The sequence below is a fragment of the Fusarium falciforme genome, chromosome 8, assembly GCF_026873545.1.
Source record: "Fusarium falciforme chromosome 8, complete sequence".
NCBI classification, from domain to species: Eukaryota; Fungi; Ascomycota; class Sordariomycetes; order Hypocreales; family Nectriaceae; genus Fusarium; species Fusarium falciforme.
Window position 1 is genome coordinate 1,114,999 of NC_070551.1, and position 20,818 is coordinate 1,135,816.

General features: G+C 50.7%; 5 protein-coding genes and 1 pseudogene across 6 annotated transcripts, besides 1 other annotated feature; 5 read left to right on the top strand and 1 right to left on the bottom strand.

The window, feature by feature from the left end:
- Positions 1-1,526: 1,526 nt before the first annotated feature.
- On the top strand, positions 1,527-3,318 carry NCS54_01017900 (MFS domain-containing protein; the record flags this gene model as incomplete). The annotated part of the gene is made up of 4 exons (XM_053155497.1): positions 1,527-1,762; positions 1,815-2,845; positions 2,894-3,146; positions 3,201-3,318. 4 exons carry the CDS (start codon positions 1,527-1,529, stop codon positions 3,316-3,318), a joined length of 1,638 nt encoding a protein of 545 aa, XP_053011472.1.
- A 642-nt stretch (positions 3,319-3,960) lies between these two features.
- On the top strand, positions 3,961-5,253 carry NCS54_01018000 (Fe2OG dioxygenase domain-containing protein; the record flags this gene model as incomplete). Its single annotated transcript, XM_053155498.1, has 6 exons — positions 3,961-4,101; positions 4,155-4,307; positions 4,354-4,434; positions 4,484-4,870; positions 4,920-5,099; positions 5,149-5,253. The coding sequence occupies 6 exons, from the start codon at positions 3,961-3,963 to the stop codon at positions 5,251-5,253; spliced, it is 1,047 nt and encodes a 348-aa protein (XP_053011473.1).
- Positions 5,254-6,037: 784 nt separating this feature from the next.
- Positions 6,038-7,251, top strand: NCS54_01018100 (annotated as a pseudogene). The gene is made up of 3 exons: positions 6,038-6,370; positions 6,424-6,704; positions 6,756-7,251.
- Positions 6,038-7,251: a sequence feature.
- Positions 7,252-7,365: 114 nt separating this feature from the next.
- Positions 7,366-8,096, bottom strand: NCS54_01018200 (Hypothetical protein; the record flags this gene model as incomplete). The annotated part of the gene is made up of 3 exons (XM_053155499.1): positions 7,366-7,506; positions 7,564-7,870; positions 7,921-8,096. 3 exons carry the CDS (start codon positions 8,094-8,096, stop codon positions 7,366-7,368), a joined length of 624 nt encoding a protein of 207 aa, XP_053011474.1.
- Positions 8,097-8,641: 545 nt separating this feature from the next.
- On the top strand, positions 8,642-9,181 carry NCS54_01018300 (Hypothetical protein; the record flags this gene model as incomplete). Its single annotated transcript, XM_053155500.1, has 1 exon — positions 8,642-9,181. The coding sequence occupies one exon, from the start codon at positions 8,642-8,644 to the stop codon at positions 9,179-9,181; it is 540 nt and encodes a 179-aa protein (XP_053011475.1).
- Positions 9,182-12,561: 3,380 nt separating this feature from the next.
- Positions 12,562-14,644, top strand: NCS54_01018400 (Hypothetical protein; the record flags this gene model as incomplete). Its single annotated transcript, XM_053155501.1, has 8 exons — positions 12,562-12,734; positions 12,783-12,928; positions 12,979-13,235; positions 13,286-13,349; positions 13,395-13,990; positions 14,037-14,167; positions 14,218-14,466; positions 14,521-14,644. The coding sequence occupies 8 exons, from the start codon at positions 12,562-12,564 to the stop codon at positions 14,642-14,644; spliced, it is 1,740 nt and encodes a 579-aa protein (XP_053011476.1).
- Between the last annotated feature and the right edge of the window lie 6,174 nt (positions 14,645-20,818).

Here is a 20,818-nt window from a genome sequence, read left to right on the forward strand (position 1 = left end):
CAAGCTTTTAGCACCGAGGTCTAAGTACACACAACACGAGAGCACCAACAGAGGGCTTTACGTGTCTTCTCGGACACTTTTCTCCCGAACCAGGAACATGGTAACGGCTAAAAGATGCTTAAATCATTCTGCGGGGTCTTGCATCGTGTGATGGCGGTCCAAGAGAGCCACAGCAGTGTGATCCATGAGCGTGGAGAGTCAACGCCGAGCACCCATTCTGCTTTTACCCGGGGCTATTGGAGTAAGTTAGCCGGTAAGGCGGTAATAGGTTTTCTGGGACATGTTCAGCTGATAACTTCGATGTTTCTCGTGCCATTCTTCCCCGAGCAGCGGAGCTAGTCCGAGGTTGTGGCACGGGGACCAACAACAGCTGACTCGGGCTCGCGGGGAAGCGGGTTCATCGGCTCCATATGGGGCAGCTTTAGGCACTGTCTAATAAAGGCGGTTATCAGAGAGGGAGGCCTCTTTCTACTCTAATCTTGGGAGAGTTGTGGTCATACTGAGGCACCAATAGGTCAGGGAGTTCCAGTTTTATAATGATTTCCTACTCCTTCCATGACTACATGAACTCCAACTTCACAAGAAACACCGGCTGGCTCGACTCGTGAGATCTCTAGCATAATGCGTTTTTGCTATTCCCGACTGCTGGGGCTGGCCTCGGACCCTATGCGTAAAACCATGCCGGTTAGGGGGAAGCGTGTAAGCAACCAATCGGATAGAATACGGAAACCCGGCCAAGGCAGCTAAACTAAATCCTCATCTCACCCCCAACGCCCTCGACCTCCACATGGGGAAGTCCTTTCCCCCTCTCTATGGGGCATCCCCTTCCCCCGTCGCCCATACACACGGGGTACCGGGGACCCCATACCCCAGGTTCTCTTCCCCGGAGCTAGCGTCCTTAGTAGCCTGAACTTAGGCCGTCAGATGGTTCCATCAAAGAGGGAATCGACGAATGTTTCCTTAGCACCGCTCATCATTCTCCCGAGGGCCTTGTTGGAGACGAGAGTGGCGTACCCAACTGATGGGCGACCGGTGGGCTCTGGTTTGTCAATGAGAGGCCAACAACACTGTTTCGGTTGAACAAGCACCGAAAGACTCCCTTGGTTGGACAGTCTCAGGGCAGGAGCCCATGTCCTTGTGCTTGAAGCGTCGTGACTTGACCGGGGCGCTGAGCCATGACTGTAAGTTCCGTAATTGCGGAACGTAGAGTACCCAGAGGGGCAAAGACTGGTTCACAGTCTAGACCTGCTCCGTGGCAAGCTATCGATACCAACCTTCAAGAGACTAATGCAGCCCATGTCGTCGACGCGACTACCCATTGCCAGGAAGTGGAGAAACACAAACTTTCAACCATGGCAAGGCTAACACCCTGGTGCTTGGACCTCGGTGTAGCTCAACTACTATAAAGTCTCTGCATATCCCTTCCGCAGATCCTTTCCATCTCATCCTGAATAGCCTCACTCTCAACAATTGGCTTTTTAGTTCCATATTCACATTGACTCTGCTCAGCAGAGAACCACACAATCATGGCTGTCAACGAAAAGGACATGACCCATCCGCCCGAGGTGGCCGAGCACCAAGAAGTCGCCGACGAAGCCGCCCACTCCCCCAAGGATCTCAACTCCGAGGCCGCCGCCAGAGGTCAGGGCGTCAGCGGCTATGAAGAGTTGACGCCATGGCAGACTGTCATGAAGTTCAAGATGAACTGCCTCATCTGCACGGCCATGACCATCAGCGCCGGCACGGATGGTTACCAGATTGGGTATGTATACCAGGGTTCCCATTCCACAACAATGAGCTGACGCGAGATACAGACTCATTGGAAACATCATCGCCAACGCAGGCTTTGTTGCCCAGTTTGGAACTCAGCACGCAGACGACGGCAGTGTGGTCCTCGCATCTTCAGTAATGAGTGTCTGGAACTCTCTTGGATCCGTCGGCCAGATCATCGGAATGGTCACTTTGCCCTTCATAACCGACAGATTTGGTAGAAAGATATCCATGTACTGGTACTGGCTCCTGCTCGCCATCAGCGTCGCCATCGAGTGTGTCGCCAAAACATGGGGCGTCTGGGCTGTTTCCAAGGTCTTTGGAGGCATCGGCGTCGGCTGTCTGCAGTCTACAATCCCAGCGTACATCTCAGAGGTGGCTCCCGTCAGGGTTCGAGGCATGTTTCTCATGGCATACAGCTTCTGGTGGATTCTCGGACAGTTTTTCGCCCCCGTTGCCCTCCAGGTCATGCTTGAGAAAGACCCCACCGACTACCTGACGCCAGTCTATACCCAATGGTCCCAGATCGGTCTCATGCTCATCATCTATCTCCTGGTCCCAGAGTCTCCAGCCTGGCTTGCCACCAAGGGCAAGGCAGAAAAAGCCAAGAAGTCCCTCAACATCATCTACAGGGGAGTTGATGGCTTTGATGTTGACCATCAGTACAACCTTTTGCTCATCAACATCGAGCACGAACGCGAGGTTGCCGCCGAGCAAAATAGAGAGAAGTGGTACGCCATCTTCAGGGGTAGAGATGGACTCAGAACAGTCATCTCCTGCTGGACTCTGATGGCGCAACAGTTTATCGGCCTCGGTATCTTCTTTGGTTATGCGACGTACTTCTTCCAACAAGCCGGCTTGAAGGATCCCTTCAAGATCACATGCATCACATCTGGAATCAACATCTTCTTTTCGATCGTTGTCATCGCCGTGTCGGATGTCATTGGTCGTCGATGGCTTGCGACCACTGGAACGACAATCTGCTGGGTATGCTGCGTCGTCGTGGGCATTCTCGGAGTTGTACCGCAGGTCAAGGCGACAAACTATGTCTTTGTGCTCTTTGCCTGCATTTGGAGTAAGTAAACTCTGTAGTCTCGGGCATATCATTGACTAACGCATGCAGATATTGGCCTGGTTGCCAACGGAGCTACCGGCTGGGGATTCATCGGAGAGATTTCCTCGCAGCGTCTACGACCCTATACAGCTGGGTTCGCGGCCGCTTCCACATGTGTCGTTGGAGTCGGCATGGGTATTCTGATTCCCTATATGGTGAATGCGCACGAGTGGAACTGGGGCCTCAAGACCAGCTGGTTGTTTGCCGGTCTGGGTGCTCCCTTTACTCTTGCCATGTGGTTCCTCATCCCCGAGACGGCTGGGTATGTTGTCAATGTCTGGTGAAAATTATTGAAAGAGGCTAACAGGTGACATAGTCGCTCCGCTGCTGAACTTGACGAGCTCTTTGAGAGAAAGATCAAGCCGTGGCGCTTCCACAAGACTGTCACGACGACTCAACGCATGGTTGAACTGAACAAGGAAGAGAGGGAGTGAGAGACGTATAGTCACTGGTGGATGGAGACCTTGGGCAAGTAGCAGAAGGCAACGCTACTCATTATCTCTAAGACGACTACTGGGCCCTTCTCGCATGTTGTTTGTCCCACTCAGTATAACTTAGTTATGAATAATACTGTGTCATCTGCATTGGTACCCCTTGGTCATTGTATCCTTTTCCGCATAGTGCATCTCGGCTCAATGCTCAAGCCAAGAGCCGTAGATGAAGTCTCGATCGATTGCGTGATCCACGCTAGTATACTTCCAGCTCCAAACCGATCAGGTTGGCCTGCAATGTGACAAAGCAATTCTAAACCGAGATCCGACCTTCTTCAAATCCGTGATATGAATCCATTCCCGAAGCCTCAGCCATACAAAAAAGCAATGCTCAATGGAAGAGACGTACTCCGGCTTTTCCTCGAATCGGACTTTTGACAAAAAACGCCGCACATCTCCAACGGAACTTGAATAACGTCATTCGTCTGACTCGACTTCTGCGGGGCTTTGGCTTGACTACATAAACCGACCGAGCCCCAAAGCCGACGGCGACCGGCTGTCGGGAATCGGCATCATCTGATCTGATAACCAAGACGACATCCGTCTGGAGTTTACAGCATCTACAATCAACAGCTTCTTTTCAAAATGGCAGCAGACAAGGCTTCACTTCCCATCGTTGACTTTGCCCGGTTGAGAGACCCGAGTACAAAGCAGGAAGAGCTCAAAACTCTCCAACATGCTCTGTTCGGCATCGGGTTCTTGTATCTCATCAACACCGAGGTGGCCGTACGTGCATCGGATGACATCCCGAGACTTGCAACTGACATTATCAACCACAGAACACTGTCAGAGATGTCTACAAGATGCTTCCCGGGCTCTTCGCCCTGCCGAGTGAGAAGAAGGAGGCCGTTGCCATGGTCAAGTCGCCGGCTTTCGTCGGCTACACGAAACTCGGAGCAGAGACGACAGCCGGTGCCACAGACATGAGAGAGGTTTGTGTAATGTTTGAAACGTCTTAACTCATGCTGAACTTCGCAGCAATTCGACTTTGGAACTGTGAATGACGATTTGTGGAAGGAGGGACAACCCCAGTGGCGTCGGATGGAGGGACCAAGTGAAGTAAGTCAATGATCCCACAAAGCGTCAACTTCATTAACACTCTCAACAGTTTCCAGATTATCCAGGCTGTGAAGCCCTTCTCCGACGCTACCTATCAGAAATGACAGACCTGTCAAACGAGTTTCTAGGCTACGTGGGCGAGTCTCTCTCCCTTCCCAACGACGTCTTCGACCCTTTCAAGCACATCATGCACCGCCTCAAACTAGTCAAGTATCCCCAGTGTCCCCCTGGCTCAGTCGGAGTTGGCCCTCACAAGGATTCGGCCGGCCTCTTCACTTTCCTGTCTCAAGATGCAGTCGGGGGCCTTCAGGTCCTCAGTAAGGACGGAGAGTGGATCGAAGCGCCCCCGATTGATGGAAGCTTTATCATCAACGTACAGCAAGGATTTGAGGCTATCACTGGAGGAGTCTGCCCTGCTACGACCCACAGGGTTATTGTAAGTCCCCTTATCTCGTTATGATTGCTCATCTTATAACTCGTGCTAGGCTCCCACAAGCACAACCCGCTACAGCGTTCCTTTCTTCCAGGGCATCAACCCCAGCCTGACCTTGGATCAACTGAAGAGCGTGGCCGCCCATATTGTATCCAAGGTCCCGGTCTCGGATGATGCTAAGAAGCGAGCTGTTGACGTACCGAGCGAATACCTTTCGCCTCTATTCTCTTGTGTAAGCTCATTCCGATGTAGCCAGAAACAGCGCTAACGTCCGCCTATAGCTTGGAGAAGCCTATCTTCGCAATCGCGTCATCAGCCACCCGGATGTTGGGCAGAAGTGGTATCCTGATCTGTACACCAAGTACAGTCAACAAAAGCTTGTATGATAGGAAAACTTGTTTGCAATGTGAAATAGTATGAAGTTGTATCAAACTTTGGAGGTTTGGGCTTTGATTGCCTTGTCACAATGGACCGCACAGAGACGCGGCATCCTCTCGGGTGTTGATGAAGCCAGCTAGGTATGAGTCTTCTACTGCAGGCAGCAGAAGGTTAAGAGAAAAAAAAAAAGGCCACTGTGTTAGCATTGGGATATGATGCTATGATGTATTGACAATGTGTTCTTTGTTATAGTTGAAGCCCGGCCCTTGATGGGTTAACTGAGCTAGAAGATTGTGTTGATGAAACAAATAACTTGCAGGCACTCTAGTTGCTGGTGTTAGTGCTCGGTTACGAATACGAGGCCGTGAAGGTGCGCTCGATTACTTCCCGATCGAGTTAGCCCAGCTGACGACAACACGCTCCTCTTAGCCGTCAGACAACTCGGACCTTGACACACGACTTTTCCTTTTGAAACAAAAACCTCTTTTGAAAGGGGTTGCATTCAAGAGAATGAAACGCGCTGTCGGACCTCTAGATAAGCGTAAGAGAGTGACACGATGCCAGTCGTGCGTCAAGAGGCGAATCAAGGTATGGATGAATCGTCAACTCTGACGCATCAATAACATGAAGCTAATGCAGTAGCAATAGTGTCAGGGCGGTTTCCCATGCGAGTACTGTATCCGTACTAAAAAGCAGTGTCTTGCTCAACCTCCTGCGTCAAGGCCTAAGCATGAATTCATCGCCGTGACTCTAACCGCGACGGCTTTACCAATGATCCAGTTACCCACGCAGGTTTCCAGGAGCCCCGAAAATCTTTACTTAGATCACTTTGTGATATTCATGAAGCATTGCGAGTTTAAGAAAGGCTTTGGGGATGTCAGTTCCGATCTTGTCCCACTTATCCAAACATGCCCACCACTCCAACAAGCGACGGTGGCGATCGGTGCACTCGAGGCCAGTAGAAGGGGATATAGAAGCACATCATCTGGTCCTGAATCTCCACAGCATCTTGCGTTCAAATCATACAACAGGTCAATACAAGCTCTTCAAGGGCAGCTACAGTCACCAGAGGCCTTGCAATCCGAAGGTGTGCTTTGGTGTACGTTTCTTCTAGGGCTGTTTGAGGTAAGATCCGACCAGACTCAGAATTTGTTTTGGAAACTCTAATTGGTTGTCAGTTAATGTCCGAAACGTCTGGGGAGAGGTGGATCAAGCATATGCTGTATGGCACATGCAGGATATTCCAGTCGAAAGGCCCAGAGAAGTTCGACCCCCTTAGCGAGAGGCTCTTTGAGGCCTTTCGCCTCCTGGAGGCCAGCAGGGCTATCATCTACGGTGGATCTACTTTTTTATTCCAGGATTCATGGATGAAGCGCAAGAAAAGTCCAGCAACAGATCCCTCAGATTCAATGGAAACTATCTTCGAATTTCTAGTCCGGATTTCTACTTGGAGCAAAAGGTAAGAACGCCTATAGGCTCATTTCCAAGTCAGTATCTAATGATCAAGTAGTTTCTTTGAGTATCTCGAGGCCATTCCCTGCCATCTCCGCGCCGACCATCCAGCAGTACATCTCCTCACTCGTCAAGCCATACACTTTCAGTTAAAGCTAGAATCTTGGCTTCAACAAGCACCTGGATATCCGGACCCTCTGGATCCATACTTGAAATTAGCCATGGCCAATTGCCATGCTCTGGTGCTGTTTCTCTGCAAGAACTTCACCTATTATTCCTTCTGGGGAGAGGTGAAAGTCCCCCGGTTGGCTGAGACAAAGATCACTGCACATGTCGACACGATAATGGATTTGTCAGAGCTCATCCTCGAAAAATCAAGCATTCCAGGAGTTCTGCTTCTGTTTCCATTACGGATGGCAGGGTCAAATGCGACCGAGATGACGCAGAGGGAAAGGACATCGAAATTGCTCGCTCGAGTGTCTCGGAACGGCTTCATCATTTCAGAGAGGATAAGGGTGGATTTGCAAGAGCTTTGGGATTATCAGAGTCAATAAAACACCGATCTAACAACTATCAACATCTACAACAAAAGAAGGGAAAAGAAGGTTCCGAGACATATCTCCGGGTGAGTTCCACTGAGTTGGATATATGGTGGCTATAACTTACGACTATTCCTTGGCCTCGGTGTTGAAGAACTCGTTAATGACTCGAGTCCGCAAGCCCGGCGAGAAATAGTCATAGCCAACCACAACATGACAGTTATCGACGTAAACGGTAACGGGGATCGCATCTTGGTACATGAGACTCCACTACCGCAATTGTTAGTCCTTGGACAGGATATCACAAGAAGATCGATTGCGTCTTACTGCTGCAACAGGAGCTGGAATAAACTTCCTCTGAACCAGGCCCTCAAAGACAGCACCCCCCTTGACGAGAATGTCCTTTTGGAAGATGGGAAAGTTGGAGTTGACATATCCCCTCCAGACTTCAGGTTTGTTGGAGCCAGGAGTGTAGGTGGTCAAGGTGTTGTCGACCAGGCCGGACTTGGTGACATTGGCGTAGTTGAACAAGGAAAAAGCCACCTTGCCATCAACCGCTTCATCGGCGCGAACAAAGCCCTTGGATGGAGAATTTTCAATAAATCCAGTCGTAATGTGTGACAGGTTTTCGTTCCTTTTTGGTTTCAGTTAGCATATGGAAGAAATGTCGAAAGAGAGAAGTACCATTTATGCTGAACAAAGTTGGTCTTGAACTCGGGCTTCACGAGTGGTGGCTCCGGCTGTACAAACCCGGAAGAGAATTCTATCATAGAAGAAGGAAATGGGGAACAACGAAGCGGAGAAGCCGCCATGACCGTGGTCGAAACTGCTAGAGCAGTGAAAAGCTGGTAGAAGCGCATTGTTGCTTTTGATGAAGAGGTTTGAGAATACAGCGGATGATGGTTGTTTGGGTTGTGCTTCGGATGAGGCTTCAGGGACGCCTTTTATTCTTTGAATCCCTTGGGTGCGCTCAATAAATGCCCTTTTGGGGTATGGCAGTGAGCTCAAAGGATGGTCCGTTTGCTATCAATCGAGGGGGCTGTGTAGATCAACCATCGCCCACTAATTTCCAAGTCGGGAAGCAATTGAACGCGTCTAGCCCGGACTCAACACCACGAGAATTAGCTCACATAAGAAACACTCGAATTCAGAAACAAGCGACAAGTTATTACGTGGACATAAATTTGAGATGACGCGGCATCGTTCATCTGCCGATGCCAGGACTGGAGGCCCGACGCCACAATAACGAGGAGTGGAGGGAGATTTCAGCCAGCATAAACTCCAAGGAGCTCGGATCATATTCCAGTAAGACTGTTACAAGGAGATGTAGTGATGGAATTTTGTCCCTGGTCAGCCCTGGTACCTTAGCAGTGGTGTGTAGTAATTCGGGTTGCTCCTCCTCGACATGATCACCTCCATTGCAGTTGCCAACGATGGCTCAGCGGTGACATCGGCAAGGGGTTTGTCAGTTGAAGCAAAGAGTGACCTCTCCAGCAATTCAAAGGAAGGTTGCATCTACGACAGATCACGCCGCGCGGCAGTGTCAACTGTCGAGCCCCAACTCTGGAGTCTGTCTCGAGCTCCATCCCCCCAGGTCAACACAACAGCAGAATCCGGAACAATCCCGACATATCATAACAACTCATCAAACCCATTCTTCCTTTTTTTGGTTGCATCTTTCACCAAAGAATCCACCCTTTGGACACCCATCATCACGTACGCCGACATGTGCCTCGCCAAAAACACCATCTGGACCTGTCACCGATGCGGAGTCAACATCACCGACCCTGAAGAACCACCCGTCGAGTTTTGCTTCACCGCCCTGATAAACGAAAAGTGCTCCCGCGCCTTCATCAACGTCATCGTCGCCTGCGACCCAGCCCTCTGCCTCTACTGCGGCTTCCACAAACAAGACATGTACTATGAGGTCGAGAAGCGAGTTTAGGACATGTCGCTGGGTCAGGGCCTACTTGGATCTCGCCGTGTGAAATACTTCTGGGGATTGGATCCGGCTCCGACGTGGGAGTCCTTTGAAACGGCAGAACAGGAACGTATTGCCAATGGTGAGTGGCGCTGCGCTGAGAGGAACAGGGTTTCTTGGTTCTCTCGAAACAAGCATCATGGTAGGCTTACTAGTAACGCAGTGGCTAGAATGAGGCTCCCATGGCACTCAGGAGGATCGCATAGCAGCACGCACCAGGCCGCGTGAGGGCGTGGCAGTGGCAGCCAGCGCCAGCGACCGAGAATTGGGACAAATGAGCACGCCGGGGGCGAACGAAATTCTCTCAAACGGAATGGATATCATACAGGTAGAATTGTTCGTATAGGAATCAACAGTTTCGTTACTATTATTCATGGCCGAACCGGGTTCAGTCCCTACCAAACAAAACGACAAGAGTAAACGCTGCTTGGCCGAGGAAGGTGAATATCAGAACGGACTCCCAGATGCTGTCAATTCATGTACCATTCATCTCCTTGATCAATATCACGCATTCACCTCAAAGGCCGTTCATCAGACAGTGTCGCATTCACTTTCGACTCTTATCGTTCCTGCCCAGCATCACTGCCCCTTACGCTCACGCCCTTTCCTCCATCACCGCATCACTTCAGCAAACATCACTTCACTTGTTCACATCTCATCAGTCGAGATGTGCATCACGACGTACACCCGAGGCCTCTGCAACACCTGCGGCTTCCTGGTTACCTACAACATCGACATCACACGTTGTTTCTTGACGGGATCGGAATCGTGCCGAGAGCAGGAGGAGGATCCTGTTGTCGTTAACACGAGGGTTGATCGTTCTTCTTGCAAGAAGTGCACGGGTGCATCTGCTTCGCATAGCCAGAAAATTATATGTGACGTCTGAGTGGTCTTCGTAACTTCACAAAGGTCAAACCAGTATGGTAAGTCAGAGGTGGATTACTCGAGACAGTGACTAACTTGAGACCTAGATGCGAGTTACAGTCTGCAAAAACACATTAGCGGGGGGTCTTGGACATGATTGACGGCGAAACGGGCGTGTTAGCGTCCATCATGGGACACATTCACCTATCCTTGAGGTTGATGTGAGAACGTAACGGATTTGACCATCACCATAGTGACTTCAAGACACTACAACATTCACCTATCAGACTTGACCAGTGAGATGCAGTATGAGACCCTGATGATGTGCAAACAGTTCTCTGCCAAGCCGCCAATTGACAGCCATCATGCATTTCATGGATTGTCTCCAATGCTGGGCCAGAAGGCTCCATTCTTGGTCGCCGATATCCGGCAATACAAGATCTTCTTTCTAGCCCCAGTGAGCTGGGTGCTTTCCTCCTACATTCACCCGCCTACCAACACGCACCTCAAAACGCCCACATATCGCATCTAAATCCCCTCGCGAACCATCAACATGCGTATGGCTTTCTTCAACCGGTATGTATGCGAATCTTGCGGAAATCTAATCCGGATACGCTCCCGGGAGGTTGAGTGTTAGGATCACATGAAAAACTGCATCTGGGAGACATTGAGGGTGGAGACCAAGGTCAAGGCCGAAGATTGTCCTAAGTGCATTAGGAACAACAAGAAGAAGAAGGACAATAAACGAGCGAGAGTAGAAAAGTAGAGCATTGGATCGTTCTCGTCCACGGGCAGCTATAACTGAAGCTTCCCTACCTCCTGGCGGTGTGACTGTGAAACAATGCTCATATACGTGATACAACCAGTTCGCACTTGAAGGATCTTCTCGTGCAACTCCAGATAAACAGTGACTACTACCTTTCTGGGAATATTTATAGCCTCGAAAATCTCTTCAAGCAAGCAATACGCCCAAGCACAGCAAGACTTGACACTCACCACAACAAAACAACTTCACAGACAAGCTCGCAAACACTGCTTGATACTAAACTCCCAACTTCTTTACAACTCAAAATGTGCAAATTCACGAGCACCGGCTACCTCTGTAGGGAATGCTCCTACCTAATCAAGATGCCATACAACGAGGAGAAGTGCGACCATGTTTTGCAAAAGAAGCCTGGGGTCTGCCAGTATATTGCCAGACATGACACGGTCTACGTCCACGAAGATGAGTGTCCGAAATGCAGGGAGAAAAAGAAGGGCAAGAATGTAGTCAAGTGAGCTAGTTGACGTCCGAGGGCGAAGTATGCGGTAAAAACCAATTGAGCGACAACGCGAGGAACGAAGCTATACGATCAATTAGCAAGAGTTTATTGTATAGGTACCTTCACCCGACACGATGACTTCAATATAGTAGCACCCTGTACTTGGTGATCTTGCCCCCAAGACGGTTCCTCAATGGCCTCCAGCCAGATACATGGTTTCTGAAGCCAAGTGGGAGGACACATTAAAACTTATTAATCTATCAAAACTTCGATCAACATCTAACAGCCATGGTATGGCATTTATCCTACAGTTATCTGGCGTAGAGTAGCAGTATCGTCTTACCGGCATTTCTCCCAAGAGTCGGTCCCATGACCACTGCTCATTTGCGAGGTAGGCTCGGAGTGAAGAGGCAAGATAAGAAGACCATTACTACGCTGTTTCCAAACAAAAACATTCTATTAAAGTCAGATGCACGCGCAGCCCCAGTGAAAGTCCGTTCGTACAAAAGAGACTTGAGCATCAACTGTTACCTACCTAGGCAACAACAGTTCGACATTCTGCAGGGTTCCCCAATACCATCATCAATCGACGTCCCTACCCCAGGCTTCAGTACTGATTAATCAATCAATACGGAAATATGAAATATGGCCCTATTCAAGGGTCGGTCTTGGTGTTTGTAGACCCGCCCAAACGTGTGGCCCGGCTACGCAAGTCATGTCCGCCCGCGGCGGCAGCAAGAGGAGCCATAGTGCACAGGAGAGCAGGAACTGATCGTGATTCTACCATGCCCAAAAGAAAATGAGGAGAATTTCTATGTCTGGGTCATCTCCAATGGCGCGTTTCGCGTCTAATTCACCAAGCGGGCACTTACGAGCGGGATCGCGGACCGCGGACGTTAATATCGACCCGCGCATCAGCTTCGCCATCAACCTTAACCACCAAGCGTCCGCACTAAAGCTCCCGAGCCTCATCTCAGCCCTGCGAATACTGGGGTTGATCTCTTCAAGTTTCTAATTATCGCGCTTTCTCGGTCATCCGTCGTCACGTCACAATTTCCGAAGCCTCAATGCGCATCCGCGCGACTCGAGATTCGCGGGAGATGGATTGTCAGAGGATGTGTATAAAGGAGCGGGAAACACTTGCCAATGAAGATAGAAGCAAGCAACCAAACAACATCTTTCATTCTATAGCTTTCTAGTCTCGATTTTCTTGTCACAATGGCGATGCGCAAGATACTCGCCCTCTCCTTCACCTTGGTGTCGCTGGCCTCCTCCAAGACGGTCAACTACCCCAACAACTCTGCCGATGTCATCCTCGATCGAGCCTTGAACGCCATGGGCGGTGAGGATGTCATCGCACGCCTCGACGGAGTCACCTATCACTCTCCAAAGTAGACCGCCCTCTCTTTCTCGAGGCAGCAGCAGCTAACATAGCCCAGCATCTACCGCTCTCGAAGTCTCATGCAGAGCTACAACATGGACAGAGCCGATACGGCGATGGCTATCTCTGGCGCTCAGAATGTGTCTTTTAGTTTTGACTCGAATGAGTTAACTCAGCGGATTGACCGCATCCTTAAGCCTTCCGGTACGCTCTGGAGACCCAAGCTGCTACAACCAAGGCTCACAACTAGATAGAGTATTGGTCTTGGGGATCTCCCAGACTCGACGAGTTTAACCACTCGCTCGTCGTCCGCGGTGGAAAGAATGGCTTTGCGTGCTATGTTCGCGGCAACAACCAGATCTGGCTACCCGCCGACCTGACCTCTGGATACGCCGATCGTGAGTACTGGATTTCTCAACTTCTAGTCGTATTCTTATGCTTCATTATAGCCGCCCTCGCCGAGTACCTTGTGCTCCATGGAAACATGCTCTCGCCCAAGCTCTTGCTTCAGGTAAGCTTATCATCGACACAGCCAAGGCTAGGACATACTAAAGAACCCAGGTCAAGAAGCACCGTGGCACCAAGGCCACCGAAGTCGAGGTCAATGGGGTCAAGATGCCTGCTGGTACGTGTCTCATCTTATCATCCTCGCAATAACTAACCCAGTCAGTCTACGACCCGGTGTTCGACATCACCGTCATCTTCAACACTCGCACTCATCTACCCCATATCGTCCGCACCATCGAAGACCACATGATCTACGGCCCTTCAACCAGCGACCTCTATCTCAGCGACTACAAGGCCGTCAAGGGCATCAAGTTCCCCCACCTCGTCCAGACCGTCTACAACTCCACCGCCGAGAAGCTCGACGCCACCCTTGAGGACTATATCATCGAGGAGATCACCGTTAACCCCAAGTTCTCGCGAAACTTCTTCCAGGGGCTTCCGGACGGCAAGGGCTTCTTCCCCAAGGCTGCCCCCAAGAAGGTTGAGGGCATCACGCATGCGCGCATTGGCGAGTGTAGCTTGAACGGACTCTGGGCAGGCATCACAAAGTCTACTGTCGATACCATCAAGGGCGAGAAGCCTGTCCCCGGACTACCCAACGTACATTGGATCCTTCTCGATCCCGATCAGCTCGGAGTCAAGCAGTTCATCATCGAGTTCGAGGACCATCTAATTGTCGGAGACGCTCCTCCCCAGCATACCAAGGAGGTGATCAAGTGGATCAAGAAGAACATCAACAAGCCCATCACGCACCTCTGGGTAAGTCTATATCCCAATGAACGGTGGGATATGCTGACAAGACCAGCCCACTCACCACCACCGAGACCACACCGGAGGCGCTGCAGAGTACGTCAAGCTTGGAGCAAAGCTGATCGTGGCCGACGTCTCAGCAAAGTACTGGTCGAGCATCCCAGGCGCCGAGGTTATCACCTTCAAGTAGGCCGCTCTCATTCATGTCTTCAATGCAATATTCTAACATCTGCCAGCGATACCCACCCTTACGTCCATAGCGACAGCAAGACCCAGGCCTGGTTCGTCTGGGAGGAACAAGCCACTCACTCCGCCGACTGGACTTACGCCTTTGTCACTGAAAAATGTCCTTCGAAGCGCTCTCCCGTCGCCGTGCTTGAGGCCGACATCTGGCACCCCGGCATGCCCGACGGACAAAACGACCGCGAGCTGATGAGAGAATGGCTGAACCAGGTGAATAAGGACGGTCTTCCCAAGAGCGCATAGTAAGTATCCCTTGATCCATCGTTTCTTTGAAGCAGCCAGGCTAACATGAACAGTGTTCTCCCAACTCACGGCCAGGTTCGTCCCATCACAGAGCTCATTGAGCACACCGGCTACGTGTATGCACCCAAACAGATTAGCGATTGGAGGGACGGTGAAGCCATGTGCCAGAAGGCTTAAACGTCAACTTCAAAGAGCGCATGCAAGCCCGCTCTTGCTACAGAATGCAAGAACCGACGAAATCGGTCAGAGTTGCATGAAAGGGGGTGACAGTAACATCTTCAACCAGTCGGTAAGGTAAAAGAGAAATCTGCATTGGGGTGATGCTTATAGACTTGATTTTCGTGTAATATTTTTCTTCATTGCTTTTTGTTAGTTGTGTTGCATATGTAGAATCACCAGCTCGCCGGACAGTTCAGGTCCCTCACTCTATGAAGCTGTGAACGAACCTCAACAGATGTTAGCACTCACATGCCCTTCCCATCGGATCCCACTCTTCCCCAAGTATTCATTGTATTTTCTCCTTATGGTCCTTGGTGGCTTTTAACTATCTGAATCAATACCGTCCAATGGCGACTCTTTGACGATCGCTCAAAGAGATCACGCCCGAGTTCCAGCGGAGGCTCCGGTATATCTTTCTGAGCCGTAACAATGACTACTTCTTTGAAGATGATGTGAGACATCCTTTTGTATAGGTCGCGTATTTCTTTCTACATTGGAAGGAAGCCCATTCACAGTTGATCCTGAGGGTGTTTATCAGTGGTTAAGAGTCAACACAAAGAAATGGCTCAGCAATAGCTCCCCAGATGACACTATATTAGACGTATGGTCCTCATGAACTTCAGCAATTTTTTGCCACTTCCTCTCACTCTACTTAAGTTGACTTGCGGTGCACAATAGCGTCTTCTTCTTGTCAGGTGCTCATCACTATGGACGGCTCTGATCCCATCAGTGACCTTGGCCTCGGGTGCCCCTTCAATGGGACCTTCTACATCTGCAAAGACAGCCCAACACGATTCATCGGCTGTTGTACCTTGAACCCTTGCGGAGTCAGAAAGGGTCTCTGCCCCGATGAGCATCTCGAGCTGGCCACCTTTGAAGCGCGGTACAGGATCCCTCCCCAAGCTTGTATCAACGATAACTTTGCCGTCTCCTGGTACACATGCCCAGATACAAGTCCCCCTTTCTTGGGATGTTGTGCCGTGGACCCCTGCAGCAGGAGAGGTTGTCCGGATAAGGAGCTTCGAGCAGCCAAGCTGAGCGATAAGAAGAGCGATGCCGACCTGTTTACGGGGGGAATATCTCCAGACTCAGACCTGAAAGAGAACCCATCAGCCAAGATATCAATCACCACCGCAACATTGACCGCCTCATACATATCCACAAAGACCATAGGGGCAGGGGTGGAGGCCACGTCGGCCGCCGACTCGGCATCTCCAGCCAGCCACCCCTCAGACGGGAAGAAGGCGTTGTCAACGGGCGCGTTAGTTGGCATTATTATTGCGGTAGTGGCCGCTTTTTTTGTCATTGGTGTGATTATTGCATGCATTTACTCGTGTTGCAAAAGAGGGCGGTTCCGCACTACCTACGAGAACCGGTCCTCCTCGCGTTGGTCAATCGCTCCTTCGTCAATGTATTCATCGCAAAAGGGGCGAATTTCATTCAACGGGTCCATTTATGGGATCACGCATGAGGGTCGCATGACTGGAATCCAAGTACCCTCCAAGATTCCTTTTAGTCAAGATCCTGGGCAGGAGATACATACGAGGGCCTCTTCGGAGGAACAACACCTACAACAGGAGAGTCGAGATAGATGGACTCAACAGCCACAGCCGGGTCAAGGTACCCTATCTAGGCCCAGTTCCACTATCCCAAGGAAACCTGTACAAGGACCCAATATGGATCAGACTTCAATGCCGTATCCTTCTACTCCCCAGCCTCCCTATCCCCCCTCAAGCGATCACATGAAGCGATGGGATTGGGGAACTCAAACTCAACCAGATCACCGTGGTTATAAACCTTCGACACCAATCATCGAGTTGCCTGCGAATACAGAAACCTCTCTTTCTACAGGCCGTCCCAGCACTCCAATCCATCGCACCATCCCTGGTGGCATTGGCTGGCATGAACCAGAGTCAAGACACCCTGAAGGTCCCCCCCGGCCTCCGACCACCAGGCCCGGCACTGCACCTCTTAGTGACATTTCTGAAGAACAGTCTGCGGACTGTATTGACTCAAGCAACACAGTGGCCACGATACTAGAGCGACAATTGAGCCATGATCAGTGAGGATCTAGAGGCGAGCAGCAAGATGTCACTAGCTAAGGACAAGATAGCGAGCCCGAATCAGATCCACATGATCGATATGATTTCAGAAGACAACCGTCCGGGAGTTGAAGCAAGTCATGGCCTGGTGTGGACGTTGGACGGCAACTCGTTTAACATATCTATCATGGCCCAAAGCTTTAATATACACGGCTATATCGCATCAAGTCGGAAAACAGACAATTGTATCTATCTCTCCCGCAGACTGTAGATGTTTTTTTGCTTAATTCTAGAAGATTTCTGTGAAGCCAGCCCGTTTTGCGATAGGCGTTCTCATTCCTCGAGCCCATGCTCACGATGTCTTTGGGCCCTTGGAACCGGATAACGGGGACAGGCATACATTTCAGAAATGCTGATCCAGGGGATCTTAACCCAAGTCATTCAAAGGCTGTCGCCTCGTACTAGCGCAGAATCCTCTGCTGGTATCACGATGACGTTGGAATACTGATCATCGAAAGTGCAGGTAGAGATGGTCTCACGACGACGGAAGCCGACAATGTTACTGCCAGTCAGGGCCCAACGCTACGCCCATCCGTCATTTTAACGCAATTTTGGAGCCTGATTCAACAATTGGGCACCTCTTCTTCGTTAAACAGCCATCTACTGATGATCCTCCTGATCAGCGAGGACAGTTCGGATGATAACTTACTAGCGAGCAGCAAGGAGATCGACATAGGTGGCGATAGTGGTAATTATACGCCGCCGACGCATTGTCGCCTATCTCTTTGACTGCGCGAAGGCTCCCACACGGTACCGGTCTCCACTACTAGGTCACTATCTAAGCCGCTCGCTAGTTTGGTCGCAATGTGTTAGGCCTGTATCTCAATTTGGGTGAGCGAAGAGAGATACTAATCGCAATTGGCTGAGATCCCTGCAAGATACCCAATGGGAGCCTTCGCGCAGTCAAAGAGATAAACTCTCTCTAGAATAAACTATTGACTTACTCATTCTCAGAGTCATGTTATCTTGCTGAGGAGTTCACTTGGCCGAGAAAAGAAATGAGGGATGCTCGCCGTAAGACGACCGGGAAGAGTGAATTATTTGACAGACCCAATTATCCCAATTGTCTTCATTCACCCTATACATAGAATCCTGCGTAACGATTGCAATCTGGCTAGATCATGCAGTCATATATACCATGGGCCCTTTCTCTGTTCAAAGAAGGAAAGAAATCGGCGAGCTCCCGCCACATCGGAAGCCGGTAGTCTAGGGTAACTTGACACTTGAGATGGTGAATGCCTGCATGAAGATAACCAATGAACTATGAACCAATTGAGTGACAAAAAGATGATTTCTTTCAATAAACAGTCTCGCCTGAGTAATTCAACCATAATTCAGGCTACCGTTGGAATTTTGGCTGCTGATGTCTCTATTGCTCGGGATTATGGGCCAGCTTCACTCCGTTGCCTGCCCAGAGACTAACGGACGAATGCCCATTTGCATCTATGAATCAAAGTGCGACACACACCATCTCGCATACCTTCGCAGGAAGAGTAACACTTTAACGTGCTATCTATGCTCTAACTTGCTACCTGAGACTGACCGTCTTGTTTGCCATCACCATCAATCTTAGACCATGTTACCAACGTCGCGGGCCTCTTGTCGCTCTGGCTAAAAACACACATCTGGAACGTCTCTGTTCCAGTCAAACCACATGGAGGCACTGGAACTCGCTTCGCACCACGCGGAATCCGTTCCTTGATACAGGTATGCGGGAAACTCAACAGCGCCCAATCCAAGTAGAACGGAGAGGACCCAAGGGAGGGGAAAAGCAGGCTTTTTTTTTCCTTCACCGTAGAAGATTGGAAAAGAGCCTCTCTGTAAAAGTCTATCGTGGCCGGCGCGCGCGTGACAGAGAGAATGAGAGAGCGTTTGGCTGACGAGCTGAACGGCTGGAATGGTGGAGCGCTGATCGGGTGCGGATTAAGCTCGCGACAAACGTCTGATTACTATTCACAAAAATCTGACTGTATTCTGTTGATGAAGTACTCTACGACTTTTGGAAACAATTACTTGGATATCCTATTCAATATCCAATGCGGCTCAAGTCGATGGCCGAGATATCACCCAACCACCTCTCAAGACGGTATTCCCGGCCAACAGAAAAGGGGACAAACCAGGAGAGAACGCGCATAAGTTACCCAAAACCTCGTGGCAAACGTGACCTAGTAAAGTCTAATTAAGCAGAGACTTTTGTGTTTCCCCCCCTCCTCTTGGTAGCGCCGCCCTCAGCAGGGAGAGAGAGCGATAGCGAGAAAGGCTTTCTCAGTTCCGTCCCTTGATCATTTGTTATGATCTGGTGCAGGCCAGCCCAAACAGACCTAGCTCCAGCGGGGGGACTGATTCATGGGACCAGAGCCTCGACGTGTGAAAAGGGTCATGAATTCGGTGCCTGGTTTTGGGACCAACGGTCCCAGGTGAAAAGAGAGAGTCTAGAGCAGCGCGGTTCCGTTGTTGGTTCATCGGCTGGTCTCTCTGTTAGCGGAAGGAGGAGGGGAGGGGGACTGAAATGCGGAAGATGCACTGCCAACAAAAGCGCGTCTGGCATTGGAGCGAAGCGAACCCTTGGCACCAAGAGCGACCTCGATCGCGATCATCGTACGAGGGCCCGTCGTCGGTCGGACGGGGAGGGCAGCAGAATGCGGAGTTGGACTGGAGACTAGGCAGGGGCGGTGACTGGGTGGGATATGTAGTTTTTTGCTGGTTGAGTTGGATATGCCCACCACCAGGTATCCGTAGTTGTTGGACCCTTGGAGAGAGAGACCCCAATGCAAATCACCTGCCCCTGGGGACGCATCTTCCCGCTGCCGCAGTGACATATCCTTCGCATGAGATTTGATCTCTCCCGTCTCAACCTCGTTTAAACTCTGTAAAGAAAAAAAAACCTCGACGCCTTCGAGTGCCGACAGATTCAGAGACGCGATTGGCGGGGCCCTCATCCGTTGTCCAGACTCTTTGGTGTTGGTGGAGATGCTGCCCCTGTAGCCTACTAACTTAGCTCAGCGGGGGAGCCCAGAGATCCATGATGCCCCGCCGATCTCGCCCCCCCAAAGGGCCCGCATGCGCCAGCCCAGACTTGGATGGCCTCGCTTGTCCGTCTCTTACGTAGGTGACGGCGCCTGTCAAGTCGCGAGATGGAGGGCATGCTAAGGGTCCCAATGGTCCGTCTTGGTGGTCCGCCACCAGATTGGGTGTCGGTTGCCGATGGTTGGTGTCGATCCGTCGTCGGCCAGACATGGGACGGACCTGCTCATGTCTCGCCTTGACGTGCTTGTCTCTGCGCGGCACCCTACCCTTTGTGCAGTATCATCATCCACGTCCTGTCTTGGTCTGCCGTCCTAGATTGTTTCTCCTCTTCTCTCTCTTTTCTTCTTCCCTTTCTCTCCCTTGCTCCTAGTAACTTATTGTTGCCCGTCCATCAAAATAGCCTGTCCTCACCTTTGGAATTCCCCCCTTCTTCGTCCTGGAGACGCACATTCGTCCACCACCGTCGCTGCCCTTGTCTCTCCCTCTCTTCACCTTAGGTCCTTCATCCAACGCAGCGGGCGTATCTAGAGGCCTCTTACGAGAGAAACGTACAATCCGCACGTCTCGCCGAGTCTCTGTTAGTGAAAAGAGACGGTGTCACAGCTTAAACCTCACGCCTTTCCCCTCCCGGAAGGATCCTTTGCCAACCAACCAGAGAGACACCATCTTTCGGCCGGCAAGAAGAAGAAAAAAGAGAATCAAGCAACGACAGGAACGGAAACGGAAACTCAAATCTCTTCCGGTCTAGGTCAACTTTTTGTCTCTTCCCACGCGGCGGGAAACCTCGCTTCTTCGGACTCTGCACGCCTCTAGTCTCTCGGGACCGCTTTGGCTTCTCTTGGCTTTCAGGGCACGACAACGCCCCCTTTGACGGTCATCCCACGATTTTCCCTCCTTCTTTCGACTATACCCTTGACATGTCCCTCCTCTAAGCTGAGGGGTCCATCTTCTCTCTTTTCTCTTCACTCCTCTGTAACCATGTTATTGCACATCAGTCAACATC